The sequence below is a fragment of the Lepisosteus platostomus genome, chromosome 11 (genome assembly GCF_059453375.1).
Source record: "Lepisosteus platostomus isolate fLepPlt1 chromosome 11, fLepPlt1.hap1, whole genome shotgun sequence".
Taxonomy (NCBI): domain Eukaryota; kingdom Metazoa; phylum Chordata; class Actinopteri; order Semionotiformes; family Lepisosteidae; genus Lepisosteus; species Lepisosteus platostomus.
In genome coordinates this window covers 3,362,121-3,380,625 of record NC_142621.1, presented here as the reverse complement: position 1 = coordinate 3,380,625, position 18,505 = coordinate 3,362,121, and the positions used below count along the sequence as shown (strand labels likewise).

The window sequence follows — 18,505 nt, the reverse complement described above, 5'->3', positions numbered from 1 at the left end:
CCCAAACACCCCCTTTTATTTCAGATAAGGTGGGGGAGGAGTCATGTGACGTAGGCGGAAGAGGAACACGTGTTTGCTGGAGTCGGTGTGTGCAAACAGTGTTGACTTGGGAAGAGAGTGATGTACTGTACTGTAGTGCTGGTTAGAGGGGAACAGAGTATATGTGAGTTTTCTAGCTGAGGTCAGACATACAGTATGTATATATTATTATAAACGTGCCGTGCACTAATGGAGAACAAGCATGAAGCAGATGTAGCCGCGCCTCTTTTGAAAATATGTATCAAAGCTGTCAGCAAAAACATGCGCGTCCTGGAAAAGCAAGTCTGGGGTAAGAAACTGTATCAAACAGAAAAGCGGAAAAAATCGATCACTTTTATTTTCTTTAAAGTACTGGTGATTGAGACACAAGGACTTAAATCTCTGGGTGACCGTTTATTGCTGATTCTGAAAACGTCGAGGCGGTCCTTCAACTTGTTTTCACGCGAGTTTTCCTCGATAGAAAAGTGTGAGAACTACCTGCAACTTGAGAAACGGTCTCGCTGACGCCATGACGTAATGCAAGTGATCGAAATGTGCTCAGAGTTGCGGATCCTCGCCGTTACCTTCCCGTCGTAAACTTCACTGTGGGAAGCGGCGTTCGTTCAAGTTATTACACATCTACAGAGAAGTAAATAACAAAAAGGGTAAAAGGGTAGGACTTGGTGTATTCGTCCACTTATAATTGATGCGCTTGGTTGTTTTCTGTTTCCTACTGATCGCCCCTGTGCCTTCCCCACAGACATACCGTCTTCTCTTATTGAAGAGCTGTTGCCGCATTTGAACATATTCTACCTGGAGAGGATCGAGGACGTAGCTGTTCGCAAAGGCACGTACAGACGGGGCTGCTCTGCGGGCTGGGGCACGCCGTGGAGTGCAGCTGTGCTTTATCATAGGAGTCAAGGCTTAGGAAAAACATGCCAGCACACACCACCTTACCCAGAGCAATTGCAATGCATTCATTCTAAGAGGACCGTGCTAAACACTTCTGTAGCTACTGTATGTGTGTTGCAAGTTTGTCAGCAATTCACTGCCTTACACCCACACTTGCTAAATCTGTCCTGTCCTGGTGCATGGGAACGAGAATATTGACAGCCCTTGGGAGCCGTTTTGCATGTATTTTATTTCATTTTATTCAATTTTCCTTTTCTTTCACTGTTTTCGGTGCAGCTGTGGTGTGAGCTCAGCCAGGTTTACGACTGTAAATGAGATTTTGTTCTCGACAGACCAGACTGGATAAATAAAGGATTATCGCAAAGCAGTCTAATCAGCGCAGGTGTCGCGAGGCATCTAAACGAAATGTTAAAAGCTGCCTTTCTTTTTAGGCCTGTCCACTGCTTCTGTGTGGTTTGGACTTTGGATGGAAGTGGTCAAAATCAGGCCTCCTGGAAACAAGGTCAGACCCACTTGGAATCAATTATTTTAAGTGAATTTAGACTTTGTAAAAAGATAGATACAAAATTATACATAGGGAGCAGCGAATTATGCACTTTTCAAAAATGAAGACACATTTTCAGTGTGGTTTTGTTGTAGGAGTGCTTAAAATTTGGATAGAGACACTCCGTACTTCCATATCTGACTAATTTGAAGCAAACAAGCTTTAAAGTGTTCTTATAAACAGGTAGTACAGCTGCACATCCTTCTCATTTAGAGAGACATCTGTGAAGCAGCGGTTTCTGCATGCAGGTCATGTACAGCAGTCTGTACAATACACGCAGCCCCATGTAAATCCACCCCCTCTAATACAGTCTCTATATATTAATCAGTTAATTTATTTTTTTCAGCCAATTAAGGACTGGCGACAGAAATTCCTGGAGCGTCTCTTCCACATGGTCACTTTCGGTCACTTCAGTGAAGAAGAACACCCTCGTCTGCGAGACCCCCGTTTCTCCCTCCTCTCGCTGGCGGCCAAGTACGTCAGGGTCCTCATCCTCTCCAGGTCCCTGGCGCAGACGTCCCGGCTGAGCTCGGAGGAGTTCCGGCCTGTCCTGAAGACCCTGGAGGCCACCGTCACGCAGCTGAAGCTCCGGGAAATCAGACTTTCTCTCTTCCACAACGACTTCAGCCCGGTGCTCTTCGTCATCCATCGCCTCCTCCACCACGGCTCGGTCCAGACTCTGGTCATGAGTAAATGCAGCATCTCCAGCCCCAGTCTTTGGACTTGGATCCTTCGGATGAGCGCTGGTCACCAAGATATCAAGAAACAGGAGGGCAGTCAGTCGTTTTCATCTCGCACTCAGGATCTGGAAGATGAGAGGCGTTCCGATTTTGGACCAAACACATCTGGTGCTGGAACAGGCCTGTCACAGGAGGCACAGGGCTGCAACCAGGAGCACAAGAGTGCAGCCAGGAAAAGGAGACTGGTAGATGACTTGTGTGCAAAAGCCTTGAAATTACCTCGGCTTGACATCTCGGAGCCCAGGGGTGGCGCTGAGCCCGGCGGATGCAGTAGATTCGATGGAACCCCTCATTTACCACTCCGCCAGTGCGTGGACTCTGAAATCCTGGATCCTGGTTGCACTCTCTCCTCTTTTCCCTCCCTTGTCTCAGGGAAGGGAGGTTGCCCTGTCAGAAGAATCACTGCTCTGGTGCTTGACGTATGCGATGAAGTCATCTCCCGAGTTCTCTCGCCCCTTCTCTCTTCCTGGTTCTGTCTTTGCTCCCTAAAGGTGACGTGTGAATGTGAGTAGGGCAGCTCCAGCGTCAGAGCCAAGGACCGACATGTCCGTCTCCCCTGAGCAAGGCTGTCCCAGTTTTGCTAGACCGTTGGCCTTCTGTATGTATTGAAGAGGGCTCTGTCACGTACAGATGCTAACGTTTGTGGGAGGGAATAAGCTCTCGCCATATGTTTGGTTATAAACGGGGAAAAAAAGAAAAGAATGGATTTTAGGATCTTTCGGCTCTCTCAGCCTGCATCCCCATGTTGCAGTTTCTTACCCGTTTTGTGCTGCCTGCAGGGTCCATAGAGGAGCCCAGCCTCTTGGAGATGGTGGAAGCCTTGCGCCTGCTGTACCAGAACCCAGCCTGCTCCCTCTCAGTGCTGTCCATCACCAGCGTTTGCTGCAGAATGTCTGTGGCAACCCTGCTGGCCCGCCTGCTTTCTGCCTGTCCTGGGCTGGAGGCTCTTACGCTTGGTTTCTATGGAGCAGAGGGGAACAGCAGCTCCTCTCACCAGCCTGCACCCATAGGTAACGTATGTCTTTCTCAGGGCCATTCGGAGCGACAGCACTGTGCTGCATCACATGAAGTACGCCCTGTCCAGCATGTCGTAATGTTTCAAAGTTAGGAACTGCGTGCCCTTCGCTGGTCAACAGAAACCAGACAGACAAAATGTAATAATCAAAATGAGCTGGTGTTCTCCAACAAGCCTAATGTATCTGGTTGAAAATTCGTAGTTGGGATAGAAAATGACTAGCATACTTAAAAAAAAAAAATTTTAAATTGAGAGGCAAACACACGAGCCACGTATGTTTACTGTACGGGGCCTGCTGAATATTTTGAAGACTATTTAAACCGAGGGCAAATTCACTCAAACCACGAAACCGACACTGGATTATGGCCTTTGTTCCCCAGAGAGCTCTCTAAAGACTCTGCAGGTGGAGTTCCCAGTCGAACCTGTGCACCTTCAGGGCTTCGTGACCGTGCTCCAGGGGGCGCAGAGCCTGACCAGCCTCCACCTGAAAGGGCTCCGCTGCAAGACCCCCCAACTCAGCGCACTGCTGCTAGCTCTGCCAGGTACCAACAGCCTCTGGTCCTCTGTCGCCCTGCTGCTCTGAATGAAACATGGCCATTAGACACCGCCCTGCAGGGGGAAAGAGGTTCCGGGGTTAAATTTCTCGTGCAGTTCCAAGACCTGGAGTATTCACAACTTCAACCCCTTCAGTGTTGGCATGTCACCGTCCCTTGTTGTTCGATTGAGTATCCCAACCCTGCAGCTGCCTATATAACGCAGATAGGAGACTGAACGGAAAACTGTCCTGTTTGTGTGTGGTAGGGTCAAACCCCCGCCTGCTGACCCTGTCCCTGGAGGAACTCTGCCTCTCGGGCTGTCAGGATGAAGTGCTTCACCTCCTGAACAGGTCTGCTCTGCAAGGTAACGTTCCCTCGGTCGGCGACAAGTGAAGAAAACTTCCTGTACGACTGTGGATTTGAGATCATCACCTCTGTGTACGGACAGTGTCAAAATGTTATTTGCCGTAGCTCTCCCCTCAACAATTTCCCACAAGCACTTTATTTAACGATACAGTCAACAATATTGACGCACGCTGAAGGTTTCGTTACCCACATTTTTAATTTTGCCCTTTTTTTCCCCCCCGATTGACTTCTTTCATGCTGACATTGGTGCTCATGTTCATAAACAGTCATTTATGTTTTTTTTTTGTTCAAAGTCTTGCTGAATACATTTACCACTTAAAAAATATCCCGACATGATGTTTCTTTAGTAATTACAGCTGAGGTCTTTGAGGAAACTGAGGCATTGATGGGCCATAGCAGAAAAAAACAATCGTAATTTCTGACGTCAGTCGTCAGTGATTCATTTTTTTCCATTTTAGAGGTACGCTTCACGGACTGCCGCCTGTTTGAAAGGAACAAAGAGGAGTTTCTGGGCCGCTTCGTCGACACAGTAAAGGCACAGACATCCCTCAGATCAATTTCTGTGTCAAAAAACCGCCTGGGTGAGCTTTGGAATAGTTTTTCCATTTCGCTGAAGCTGATACCCTGTCTTCTTTCAAGGAAACTTTTGGATGAGATCCCTGGATCAATAACTACCACATAAGCTAAATAGGTTGACAGCCTCCTTTCGTTTGTGACTGTTCTCAGGTTCTTTTCCCTTCCAGACTGAGGTTCTCCTGTTGCACATTTTAATCCTTTTCTGTTTGATTTTTTTTTTCCAAACAGGTAATCAGGGCCTGATAGCCTTTGCTGATCTGTTTTCTGAAAATTCTCTGGGCAGAATTCAGCACTTAAACGTCAGGTAATTATATTATTCCAGCCGTGGTCCTGGAGGAACTGTGTGTCTGCTGGTTTTCATTCCAGCTGAGCTCTAAATCTGCAGTGCTGTCGATGATTTTAATTGATCTGCTGGCTTTTTTCAGTTTTTAATTTAGTTTGTTTCTTCGGTCAGTACTGACTATCGATAATACCTTACACCAGCACACTGAAATGTACACGGCCCCAATTGATCAATTGACGAAAAACAGGCACAGGTTGGAGTGATGATGCATGTGACACCCATAGTAGGAATGACACAGCCACAATGAGCATTTTTTCCTACTGTAGAGATTCCGTTTGGTTACATTTCAGGCAACACACCTGAAAAAGGGCAGTTCTGAAACTCAGAAAATGGTACAGGGTTGATACTTATCACTAATCCCATTTTACCTTTAAAGAACTGAATTTCCATACTTGTACGGTATAAACACACCAAAACTGAAATCAGTAATTTATGTACTGTATATTTAAAACAAACTTGCAAAACAGGATTATTGCAGAGCTCTGCAACAGGTGCTCTAACTTTGACAGTGCTGGCGAATGTCAAGATGCCGTGTGAATTCCTGTTTTATTTGCACAGCTCTAACTACATCCTGCCCGACGGGCTGCTGGAGTTTGGGAGGTTGCTGGGAAGACACCCCCCCTCGCCTCATCTGAAGCTTGATGTGCGAGAGAACCCCCTGGACAGAGACCCCCAGAAAACCGAGCGTGCTATGCGGCAGCTGCAGGCACTGTGCCACGTGACCAAAGACTGCTGGAACTCCAGGACCACCTTCGCAGACCACATCAGTGTCATGTGACCAGAGCAAGCTGGGCGGGCGTTTTTATACCCACTAATTCACATTACCATTTGAGATCTTGGGAAGTGCTCGTTTCTGAACCTAACAACCCCAACAGAAATGTCAGACGTGCTCTTCAGTTGACCGTTTGGAAGACTCTTCCCTTTCGAATCTCATTATACGCACAACACCGCGGCGCTTACAGTTCTGATTTTTATTACGGTGCCATTGCGGGACACAAACTATTTACACCACAGAGTTGAAGCTTTAAAAAAAAAAGGGGGGGATGGGGGTAGGGGCATTTCCTTTTTGCCCTCAAAAAAGAAACGTTTTAAGTCCGAATGAGATGCCTCTGTCTTTAAATTAAAAATAAAGGTGTCGGAGTTCCCATCTTCCCGTTCTGCTTTCAAAGTGTAAGGATAACGCGGATCCAAGTCCAAAGCGTGAGTGGTCCTTCCCGGGGAGAGGACTGTCGGAGAGAGCAGCACCTGCCGGCAGATGGAAGACGTGCTCTGCTCCGGTTCGTCCCGCTGAAGGCCGAGCCAGCCTGTCACAGCAGCCCTCTCTGGTCCTCGTGGGACCGCTGGTGGAAGACGAAGGAGACGCCCGCGTCCCAGGACGCCTGCAGCACCGGGTCCCTCAAGCCCCTCCTGTCCGAGCCGTGGTGCCACTGGGACAGGTCGCTGGTGCAGTCGGCGGCGTCGGGGGGGGCGCGGACCTGCCGCTCGTTCACACAGCGCCGGCAGCGGAACCTAGGGCACATCAGGTTAGGTCACACTGTACGTGTCCCAAGAACAAAGTTCAACCCCACGCGCCCAATCATTGCAATATCAACAAGGTGATCGCTTTTACATGGGGGCCAAGTTAGAAACCAGTGGATGCAAACACCCGCGCGGTTACCCATACAAGTTAACCCTGTTGAAAAACCGAAAGCCTCTCATTTTTAAAATAATGAAGCAATTCAGATGCTGTGGACTTTACATATAAATGTCATTCTAATGTTTCTTTATTAGCCCTATACAATTTCTTGCATTAGGAATCCCTCTTTTCGCATACCCCAGCTTTTCTTCATGGAGACACAGACACACAGACAGGGAGAAGCTTGGGGTCAGAGCGCAGGCTCTGCCATTGTACGGCGCCCCTGGAGCAGTTAGGGTTAGGGGCCTTGCTCAGGGCCCCAACGGAGTAGGATTCCTCTGCCGGCCGCGGGATTTGAACCGGCAACCTTCCAGTCACAGGCGCAGATCCTTAGCCACAGAGCCACCGCTCCGCCCATAACTACACAACTACACAACTGGGGAACTTACCCGTCGCCTTGACTAAAAAAAAAACAAAAAAAACAACAAAGTTGAACGCTTGACCATTCCTTAGTTCCTCGGACGCAGGCGTGGTCTCGGAGGCGGGCAGGTACCTGCTGTGCGTGTCGCTGGCCGTGTCCTCGCGCAGGCAGAAGAGCTCGCGCAGCTCCTCCAGGGAGAAGTGGCGCTCCACGTCCTGCTCCTCGTCCACCACGCAGCTGCTCAGGGCCTTCTTGTGGGCCTGGCGCTGGAGGATCTTCTCCTCGATCGTCCCCGTCTGTGCAGACACACACCCCAACGTCCAACGTCAGCGCTGTTCTCGGTGGCTCTACCAGCCGAGAACGCACCGGCGCCGTTTTGCCAGCGAGGACATGATCACAGAAGGAAGGTGGGCCGAACTGACCGTGGCTCAACTGCAAAATTGTATTCTGCCTGGCAGCCCCCTTTAAACTTCTTTAAGAGCTTGCAGCTCGACCCAGACACATGAAAGACCATGAGGACTGTGACTTCCTTTGTTTATCCCTTCCAAATCTCTGGTTTCCTTGTTTCTACTCCTTTATTCCTTGTTTTGATATTATTGTTTCGGTACCAGGTCTTTCACGCCATGATCATTATTCACATTTGTTCATTATTGTCTATGGTACCATGTAATATTCTTTCCTTTCCCTGAGAAACCAATAAACAAATGGAACATCAAAATGCTTCCTGCAGTGACGTAGAGAATTTGACCAGTTAACCAGGGGATGTCAGCTGCTGTTAGTTGTCAAGAGCAGGCGGTGCTTTTCTCAGGTTCAAGCGTGCTCGTCAGTCATTCACATTCATGGTAGGTTACATCAAACAGCTCCCTGCCCCACGCCTCCTCCCTCTGCTCACCGAGAGGAGCCTGTAGATGTAGCACGTCTTCTTCTGCCCGTCTCGCCACACGCGGGCCATGGCCTGCTCGTCGTTCGCTGGGTTCCAGTCCGGGTCAAACATCACCAGGCGGTTGGCGCCGATCAGATTCAGCCCACAGCCCCCAGCCTTGCTGCTCAGCATGAAGATGAACTCTGGGTTCTGGGTGGAGGCAAAGGAGAAGAACAGAGCCTTGTGCGTGCTGCTCATGAAGCAAGGACAAAAAAAATCACACAGGTCAGCCTTCATACTGCAGACGGATTTCATCTGAACTCAACTGCAAAATGTTATTCTGCCTGTCACCCCAGTCCTGCTGGTACTGGCACTGGTACCAGCATCAGTCCTGATGTGAAATTGTTCCGTCGGATCCTGCAGGCCTATAGATTAATTTCACATGGATCTTTCTGTAAGGACAGCTTGTCCTCTGTATAACAGTCACGAGTCACAGAACAATACAACTGCGCAGTACTCACAGAGGGGCTGTTGAATCTCTCCACAATTTTCGCCCTCTTCTTAATGGACATGGTACCATCCAATCGAACATAGAGGTACCTGTCCAACACAAAAAAACACAGCCCTGTGTTGGAACTATTTCTATTCTAATTAAAAATGCAAATAAAAAATTCCATCTCTTAACCAGCGTGTACATAAATAAACCAAACTGAATGAAGGACTGGTGATCTTTATATGTGTATCTTATACAAAATATAAAGGTAGTAATAAAAGACTTCCTTTTTTGATTTAAAGCTAATAGAAGGGACTTTAAACTACTTGCATTCATAAAGCACTGATGGTTCTGATGGCCGGAGGTTTTACAATAAAGGAAACGGTGTGGATAATTAGCAATAACTCATTTAGCAATGAAAAAACAGTGCCATCAACATCACATGAAACATTAATTAATTTGATATTTTTTCTAGAATGTAGCATTAAGTAACATTGCAGCAGTTGCTTGACAGTGCGATCGGTGTGCTTTGATGCTGACTGCTCTCACCTCCGAGATCGGCACAGCTTCTCAAAGAGGTCCAGAGTCTGAGTGTAGTTCGATACCAGAACCACTTTATCGCTGGTGGTGCTTCTTGTCATGGCCAGAATATAATCCAGCACAAGCATCTTCCCTAAAAAACAACACAGCCCTTCAAGAAAATGCTTCCAGTGAGGTACAGGCAGACATCTGTCTAGAACTCTTGTTGCATTTTTCATGTACCTAATAAGTAAACATTTCAGTCTGAAACCAGAGTGTGAGAAAAGCGTCTTCTAATCCCTTAATGACTGAGGTTTACTTTCCTGGATACACACAAACCAAGAGACAGTACACGCAAGGTTACTTCACACAGGATGGAAGCCCCAGAGAGCAGTGGTATTGCTGGTACTGGCACTGGCCCAGTGTTACTGATTTACTGAACAGGCGAGGCTGAGATGTGCAGGACCTGATCACTGCTGGCTTACCGGAGAGCTGTGGCTCCACAGCCTTAGGGCTGTACCCTGGGGGGAACAGCTCCAGGGCACCATCGAAGCCTTCCTCTCCTTCAAGACACTTGTCATAGATAAGAGACGGGTCTGGAAACAGCAAAGGGTCTTGAATAAATATCTCTGCCTGTTCTGAAATTAACTTCTCTTTTCAACAAGGACATTATGTATACCATAAAATCTACACAGAAAAGTTTAGCTAAGGAATATAAAGTTATCAGATGACTGTATATACTGATCAACTTTAATCACACAATAAAACTTGTGCTGTGTTGTTTCCAATGTCAGAAGTTATTCTGTTAAGTTCATTAAGTTTCTTCAATGGCTTGCTTATGTGTACACTGCAGTCTTTTTTAATATGAACCTGTGCACTTGCCAAGTGAGTTATTTTATTTCAACTCAATGAAATTCAGGTTAAACAGAGACACATGGACTGGAGGACATAAATGTAAACTAAGGCACTTTTCCACAGCTGTGGAAATCTGGAACAAGTTACCAAGACAGATCATTGACAGAGTTAACAGTTTCTTTCGAGATACAGCTGGACGAGATCATCCAATGAATTTGCCACTAACATATACTGAAAACTAGACTGGCTGTACAACGTCCTCTCCTTTTCAAACTGGGATGTTTGAATATACATGAAAAGTGGGGCCGCATACATTCAGCTTCTGCTAGGAAAGAGATCCCATAGATTAACTCCATGTAGGAAGACAGCAGTAAGCAGTGGGGACTCACGGTTGCAGAGCTTCTTCAGAGAGGTTATGGAGGACAGCGAGGACACGGAGATCTTGCCCGTCTGCAGCTCCTCCTCAGGCTTGGCCTGCTGCAGGAACAGCTTGTACAGCTCTGTCTGCAGAGGGGTCAGCCTGGCCGCACAGAATCACCACAAAACCACGTTTGTGCGTATATACAGTACATAAACATATAAAACTGCGCAATTCCATCAGGGTTACCAACTTGCCAGACCTGGTTGAAGCTGCTGTTGGTGTACCAGCAGGTGGCGCTGTTCCCCCCGGACCAGCATGTTCAAACCTGGGCCCCAGTGTGGTGACTGGGGCCACTGTGTAGCGTTAAGCATCGCCCCCTTAATCCTACCGAGGAAGCAATTCTCACTTCCCTGCCTGATCTGCTGTGCTGTACGCCACCCAGACAGGAGCCACGCTCCAGGGAATAAACTGTCTCACCCCCTATACAAGAAGCGTTTTATATGAGCCCTGTACAACTGCAGCTCATTTCCTCAACTGAAAAACATTCTTTCAATGTTCAATGATTTTTGCTCCCCGACTCACAGTCCTGAACACTGCAGCCACACACGGGGGGGAAAATCGAGGAACTGAACGCCGACTCCTCGGACACGCCCACCTTCAAACCATTCATCTTTCCAAACATCACAGGCTACACAGCCCCACCCAGGAGGTTCAGCACCCACTGAAGCGTAGGCACCTCTGTTAAACAGAGCCCCACACTTGATACCACAGCAACCCAAGGGACGACGATCATCTTCACACTCCTAAGTGTCTCGGGTTCGCCATGTAAAGGTGTTGTCTGTAGGCCTAGTGAAATGCATTTGCTGGGGATTATCAAGGATCTTTCCACAAAGGCAATACCTAGCAAACCTAGTATGACATTTTCGGATGTGCCTTTGGCCCGTACCTGCAGCAGACGACCTGCTCGATCTTCACAGGCAGGTACTTCGAAAGAATATCCGACGTCCTTCTGATTAAACACCTGAAAAAAAAAACATGAAGAAGGTTCTTACTGGACACTGGTGACAATTCAGTTACCAACCTACAGAGACGGCAAGGAACTGCAAATTGCTTCCAACCTGTTGACAATGGAGATGAGCTCTTTGAGCTTCTCCTCCCCACACTGCCTGTCTTTGTCACTGGCATCCGCATCACGTCCCTTCAAGATGGGGATTTCAAAGCGCTTCTTAAACTCCTGAGCAGTCCCTGAAGAAACAGAGCAAAGCAACCTTGTCTGGGTGTGTTCTGAAATGGACACAGTCTCGGTAATTGATTAGGTTGTGAGTTACTTAAGCTCCAACAGTATTTTATAAGGAAGACCAGCACAAAAGCAGATGCTCTGTGCAGCACCTTAGGGATACATCTTCCTCTTCTTTAAAAGCCTGAAAAAAAGATTTGGCTGCAACACAGTTCTCCTGTACTTTGGCCCTGCATGATCTTTTGAAAAGCAGAGTGAACACCAATGCTTTCTCACCGAGGATACCAGCATTCACGAAGTGCACCAGGCTAAAGTACTCCAGCAGATCATTCTGGATAGGCGTCCCGGAGATGAGGACACGGCGCTGGGAACTCATGGCACTCAGAGCCTGGTACGTCTGGTTCTCCGAGTTCTTTAGACGGTGACCCTGGACAGCAAAGAGGCAGATCTGTGAGTCACTACGTGCAGAATTAGAAAGGGAAAAAAGGACAAAGTTAAAATCTTGAAGGACAGCTGAAACCGCACTACACAAATGCGGCATTCCATTGGAAAACTAATCCGTGCACAAGCCTGGAAGTTTTCTCTCAAAAGCAATGGGTCCAGTCTTCACCCATCTCATTTATAGGAGTTTTGCTATACTTTCAGAATGCTTCTTGAAGTTGTGTCCACAGATCGCCTGGCTTTAGAGAGTGCGTAGGAATGCTAGGGTGCCTAACTGTAGTTAAACACAAGTTAAAAGAAAAACAATGGATCTACGCCGCACTGTGAATCAACACACCAAATCGATTACATTGATTTCCAACCCTGCCTGTGGTGGCAGCCGTGCAAAGCGAACGATACTGCACAGTTCTAAGAAGAGCTGAGGACTCCCTTACCTCATCGCAGATGACCAGTCCAACCTTGCCTTTGTGCAGGACAGCAGCATGCAGACGGAAAGTCTCGTAAGAAATGATCAGGATAGGAGATGGGACCCTCAGGCCTTGCTGCGAGATGAAATTGACTGCCAATGGACAAACGAGACTTTGTTGGTTCGATCTGCACCATTGCATTTTAAAAATCACGTTTTGGATTTGTTGTGCTAAATAAATAGAAAATCCACAAGAACATCAAACACAATTAAAAGCAAGGCCTACCGTATTTTGTTTTGTTTTGTTTTATATGTCAAAGACATCACAAACAAGAATCTCACTTGTGAGCTCAAGTGTTTTTATTACAACCAGGCAAACTGAGCTCAAAACAGAGTGACTCCAGTCAGGTCTGTGACTCCCTCTGATGGGAACTGACCAGACCCTGCCTGAACACGTCCACGGCTGGGACGAGGCGACATGTGGGAGATATTTTAAAACATACCGCTGAAGTGGAGCGTCACGCTGGCATCACGACCGGCGCTTACCGAGTTTTCGGTCGATCTCCTCTTTCGAGCCCCCGTCGATGGCCACCGGATGGATTCTCCCTGCCAGCCACTTCCCCACCTCGTTGTACCAGTTCCTCACCAGGCTGGAGGGCGCCACCACGATGGCCTTGTCGATCTCCGGCTTGGCGTCGGGGCTCTGCCTGAGCAGGGTCCACATCAGCGCGATGCACTGCAGGGTCTTTCCCAGCCCCATCTCATCTCCCATGATGCAGCCGTAGCTCTGAGGAATGCGCCTGCCCGTGACACAGTCCCACAGGAACTTCACCCCCTGCGGAGCACAGCGTTTGCTTCAGCGAAATACTTTTCACATCCCATTACGAACATTTCCCAGCCTGAAGCTCAGCTTGGGGGATGCCCTTAGTAGTGCTCCACTACAGCTGCGAGTTCTGTAAACCTCAATGGGAGGCAGGGACGTTCGTCGTAAAATTTGTCAACCATCCAGAGACGATGGATAACATCTTTTTCAGCCTGACACGGTTATGTTTTCAGAATGTTGACGCATGTAGTACGATTTCCCATTACCTTAACCCGAGCAATGGATTTCCTGTTTGACCAGCGCTGTGAGGCAGCAATCCAAGCATGCCAATATCTGTACCCAGAAACAGCTAGCCTTTCCCAATAGATGAATATTTACCTCCATGTTTTATTGGAAACCCGAACACTTGAGATTAGAAACTTCTAGAAACAGTATTTATGGTAACAAAGTGCTCCTGTAACACTATATTTTTATAAGCTGTTGTTCCCAGACTCACCTCTCTCTGGTGGGGTCTCAACACTTTACTCAACACGGGATCCACAACAACATGCACAGGGAGTTTCTCCCTTTTAAAAAAAGAGAATAGTTGATAAAGATTACAAAAAAAGAAGATGTTGTTTGCCACATATACTGTCACCCACATCATTGATTGAATGATCATGGAAATTCCATTTCTCAAACCGCAAACAGAATTAAAGTACAGACCAGAATTTACTCATTTACTTCTGTGCCCTAGTGAGAAAACAAAGAAAGCTGTACTATCTATTACAGCAGCTGATTACTTAAGAGACATCCTCTGAATTTTATTGATCACTAAACAAGTTTTGTGCACAAAACACAACCAATACTTATATTTCTGATGAAATGACATATTCATTTACCATTCGTTACATCTGAGATCTGTTTTATTAATCTGATGCAAAGTGGACGCTTTTCAGCTTATGTGAAAGATGCTGAACTTGATCCAAAGTAAATAAAAGGTATGCATTTTGAAATTTTAATGTTTCAACAAGACGAAAACCAGTAAAACCAGTTACGACAGAAGTATTTATAGAGTTCTGTAACAGTAATGCATGCTTAGCCACTCAATATGTAGTTAATAAAACAAAAGCATTTTCTGTTCTTGGCAGTAAAACGTATGGAACGTATGTGCATTGAGTGGCTGTTTCACCAATAAATCAGATTTACACTCACTTGTCTGCCTTGATCAATTCATGAGCACTCAGCTGGGGAGGCTCATACAACACCAGCGCTCCTTCTTCAAAGGGGTCATGAAGTGCCTTCCGGACTCCAGCTCGCTTCAAACCCAGAGCTCTGATACCAAGCGGGCCTGTAGAGAGATAAGTCACTAGACGGGCTGGGAACGATCTCAAGCTGGCCAGAGACACAGCACCGTCTGCTACAATCAAGGCACAGTTGCCTTCTACTCTGTAAGTTCTCTGAAACAGTTTGTGAAGCCAGGAATGATTTAATGAACTGATGCTCAGGTAAGTTTTTTCATTAGATGAAATGTCTGGGCTTAAACACATGGAACGCTTGGAGTGAGCACCAGGTCAGCATGGGGGCTTATGTGTGTTGTTAAGGTGAAGCAACACCATCTCTCATGAATTGCAAAAGAGATGATGGTAAGAGGAGGCCGATCTGGCTTGTTTGGCGCTTAATAGTTAATAGAGCCAATTACCACAGTCTAGTTCACGAAGATCCTTGAGCTAGTCCACTAATTACATCACACTAATTTGAGTATCCACCCTGCATGATAGGTGAAGGACCTGCGGTGACAAACACAAGCAACTCACCAGTGTAATTTGGAATGGGAACTTTAAACGGCTTTGAGAGAATACAGCGAATGAAGGCTTCCTGCAAATACACAACAAGACGACATTGTAGAGCAAAGATTGTTCCTGGAAGCAGGTATGGTTTAAAATCACTGACAGGATTCAAATCACGGCACAAAACTATAGTTTACAAAAGGCTCAGTGACAAATATAGGTAGCCAGAAATCTGTGCCTTTCACTTTCATATCTGAAAGGAGCATCGAAGCTTCTAAAAGCAGATTCTTATGATATCCCTGCTATTAGCTGTATTGCAGCTGAGACGTACATTGGCCTTTACTTGCTTGTGTACCTTTCATAAACAGTACAAGTTCTCACTTTTCAACACCTCACATTTTCAGCTGAAAGAATGAAGGAATGATGGAGATCCATGGGAAACAATGTCCATACTGGGTTATTGTAACAGCAGGTCAGAAGCAGAACTCACATGTGCGCTGCTGTCCAGACAGACGGGCTGGTTGGTGAGCGGGGTGAGGGGCTTACGGAAAGGGGAGACGTAGCTCTCTCTTCTTCCACTCACACTCCCACCTCTCCTGCGCTTCGGGGTCTGGAAAAACACCAAGCACACACCCGGAACGACACTCCTTGAATAGTCACGTTCGTCTCTCGGGAAAGGTAACGAAAGGTAACGAACCTGGAACCCGATTCGGCCATGGTCTCACAGAGATTAAACAGCTCTACGAGGACCGCTGCCGTGGTAGAATTCTGGCCATCACAGGGGACAGTCACCACCCCGGGCCTGAGCTCTTCACCCCACTGTCCTCAGGCAAGAGATACAAGAGCATCTGGCCACTGACCACCAGATTCTTCAATAGCTTCTAGCCACAAGCAGTGCGATTGGCGAACACATCTGACCACGGCCCTCGGACCACACCTACACCATCTACCTCATCATGATTTCTTATTTATTGCACATCTGCAGTCACTGTTTACATGTCTGCATTGTTTACATTCAAACTGTTTACTTGTACATTGTCAAGTGTTTGTACATTGTCTTGATGCACTGTCTGAAATGTGTGTTTTTACACTTTTTAACAATCGAGAGACTTTCTGTCAGTAAGAATCCCCTTGTACCAGTACATGTGCCGGTTACATATGGCAATAAAGTTCAAGTTCATTATTGTCATGATTACTTACCGCCTCCGGGTGCCAGTCCTCATCTTCAGAGGAATCTCCTTGCTTCCTCTTGGCCAGCTGACTGGGAGCGAGGCTCCGTCTCTGTGCAGAGAGCGGGCGAGTCAGACGGGTAAATGCAGCGTTTCACAGCTGTACATAAAAGCTGAGCTCTGAATTCAAGCAGGCGGCCGGCATCGCTGGCACCTTTTCAGCTACAGCATAGTTTGGGGATTGTTGGGGATCAGGGATGTTTGAACTGGACGTCAAGAACAGCAGCCCCGTGCAACAAGCGAAGGAAAATACGCAACGTTTTACAGCAGCTCCACTTACCATTGTCTCTTTCTTCTAGGTTTGACGCGATTTTATGTCGACTTCTGTCTGCATCGTTTCCTGGGCAATCAGAGAATCTCCACCACAGTGTTGCCAACTAGGACTGGCTTTGGATTCGTCTGAAACATAAACATCATCTTATTATGAAACGAAAAATAAATGTGTAGCGCAAGACGTATCTTAATTTAAAGTTTAAAAAAACGAAGCTTGCATGGGTTTCACTAGAACTAACCTGTTCACATCTAGTGTTTTAATTCGTTAATAATGCGTCTGTCCACAAATTGAAGACCAGCCTTCTTAATAAAAATATGAAGGCATTTCGATCCCCACATGGAGTTCAACAAGTCAACAGCAACATTAACAACCTAAAATAAGACGACTTAATTCCTAATTCAGCATCGGAAAGCCTTTTATAACCCTACTTCCAGGTTATATCTGGTTTCCTTGCTCGCTGACGTTTGACCGGGCGGTGTTAACATATAATTTTATGTACACCGCTTGACACAGCGATCATTAAATAAAAATAGTCGATATTTTAAGTTTTCCGGGACACAGCCACTCTGTTTCCCTGTGCAGTTATTGAACATTCCGCGCGCTGGTGACGTAGCACCTACCCGTACGGAAAGCGCACAAGGACAAAACCGTTGACAGCGTTTTCAAAATCCGCGTCTATGCTGTGGCTGGTGTGTTAGGCTGCAAGGCTGTATTTTATATATTATATATTATTTTTATATATTAAAGTGGGCTTGTCAAAGCACTTTACAGAATGACAACAACAATAAAAAATAGACATGCACAATTAGAATACACAGTGAGAGGAGACAGTAGATGGGAGCACTGAATACAGTAGGAGCAGAGGGGTAAAGAACAGCACCAGTTAAGTAAAGGCTCTTCTAAAGAAGAAGGTAAAAATGCAGGTCATGAGGTTTATTGCTCTGGCCCTCTTCCTGTTCAGATTTTGCACTTTGCGTCAGAACGCTGGAGGTATTAATAGACTCTAAATGTGTCAATGAAATCAGACACTACAAGACACCGTTTTGCAGAGGTAGATGATGATGATACCTCGTGTTCCGCAGAGCTGTTGAGCGCCGTGACTGGCACACCTCAGTCCAGGACCCCAGCACAAGCAGCAAGTGAACAGAGGTCGGACCCGGCCGTAGCCCGGGTGCAGGTGCAAAACGGGAGTCGCCCCATTTCCTTTCATTGCAATGCGCCCCGCTGATACCCGCAGCACTGCATCAAGGACGTAGTGAATCTAATTTATTCTGACATTTGAAATGATTTCTCCGCGAATTTCGAAACTTCATGCTTTACGAAAGCACAACGGGCTGCGTTCATTTGCTGCTGAATTGGGTTTGAATTTCAAATGAAGTGTTAACGCCGCTAAACTGAAGTAAAAATAGTCCTTCTCCGGATGAATAAACAACCGCGTTCGCGGTCTTCAATTCTGTTTGTGGAGAGAAGTACAAAAAAAAACGTCAGAATTTGGGGATGTTATGTAATGTTGTCTTCACAAGGTGGCAGCAGACGTCCGGTTTTGTTGAAAACAACTTAAAGGGCGTGCTGAGTAGCAGCTATTGAACCCCAGCAAAAAGTCAAGTTTCTCTCAATCCCCTCAGTTAAAAAAAAAACTCGTACAGGAGTCTTAACAGGAAGTGTCTCGTTCAAGTAATTTCAAATGCAGCGTACATGACCTCAAGGAAATTAGTGACACGTTTCATTTCATTTAGAGAACATCAGAAGAGTTCACGCTGTAAATCATCAATAAAACCCACACAAAAGATGTTATGCCTTCCAGGTTAGAAAAATACCTTTTATATCAATTTTCTTACATAGGATTGGATTTTATATTACTTATGCCTTGGAGACAGGCACTAGCAGTAAAATACTGACAGATCTCCCTATGTGGTTTAAGTTGCATCCTCCATGTTTCTGCTTTGACCTCACCAACACAGCGTTTTAATTAGTGAACGAATATTTGCTTACTAATTCAGAGACGTTTCAGAACAGACAGGCAGAACGAATCTAAATCAAGTCTGTGGAACTGGTCCTGAAGGATTACGGCCTCTGGTGCTATCCTGGGCCTCTTTCAAGTAGCAGCTGCCAAAGAATTAGAAAACTTGATCAATTGTCCCCCTGTTGAC

The 18,505-nt window shown here is 46.5% G+C and overlaps 2 protein-coding genes across 3 annotated transcripts; one reads left to right on the top strand and one right to left on the bottom strand.

Moving 5' to 3' along the window:
* Positions 1–22: 22 nt before the first annotated feature.
* On the top strand, positions 23–7,804 carry lrrc41 (leucine rich repeat containing 41). Its single transcript, XM_088597886.1, has 10 exons — positions 23–328; positions 779–865; positions 1,362–1,432; positions 1,821–2,718; positions 2,994–3,224; positions 3,610–3,771; positions 4,031–4,129; positions 4,590–4,712; positions 4,936–5,011; positions 5,609–7,804. Exons 1-10 carry the CDS (start codon positions 229–231, stop codon positions 5,826–5,828), a joined length of 2,067 nt encoding a protein of 688 aa, XP_088454012.1. The 5' UTR covers positions 23–228; the 3' UTR covers positions 5,829–7,804.
* On the bottom strand, positions 6,005–17,787 carry rad54l (RAD54 like). 2 transcript variants are annotated; one of them, XM_088597885.1, is made up of 19 exons: positions 17,424–17,787; positions 16,362–16,480; positions 16,053–16,133; positions 15,343–15,462; positions 14,880–14,940; positions 14,278–14,413; positions 13,580–13,649; positions 12,807–13,095; positions 12,289–12,413; positions 11,690–11,840; positions 11,295–11,421; positions 11,123–11,197; positions 10,205–10,335; positions 9,446–9,556; positions 8,991–9,114; positions 8,470–8,548; positions 7,979–8,158; positions 7,219–7,382; positions 6,005–6,559 (listed from the first exon to the last, which is right to left on the bottom strand). In XM_088597885.1, the coding sequence occupies exons 2-19, from the start codon at positions 16,362–16,364 to the stop codon at positions 6,358–6,360; spliced, it is 2,229 nt and encodes a 742-aa protein (XP_088454011.1). In that variant the 5' UTR covers positions 16,365–16,480; positions 17,424–17,787; the 3' UTR covers positions 6,005–6,357. The 2 variants fall into 2 exon arrangements, with proteins under 2 accessions (XP_088454011.1, XP_088454010.1); XM_088597884.1 differs by lacking the exon at positions 17,424–17,787 and adding an exon at positions 16,594–16,948.
* Positions 17,788–18,505: the final 718 nt, after the last annotated feature.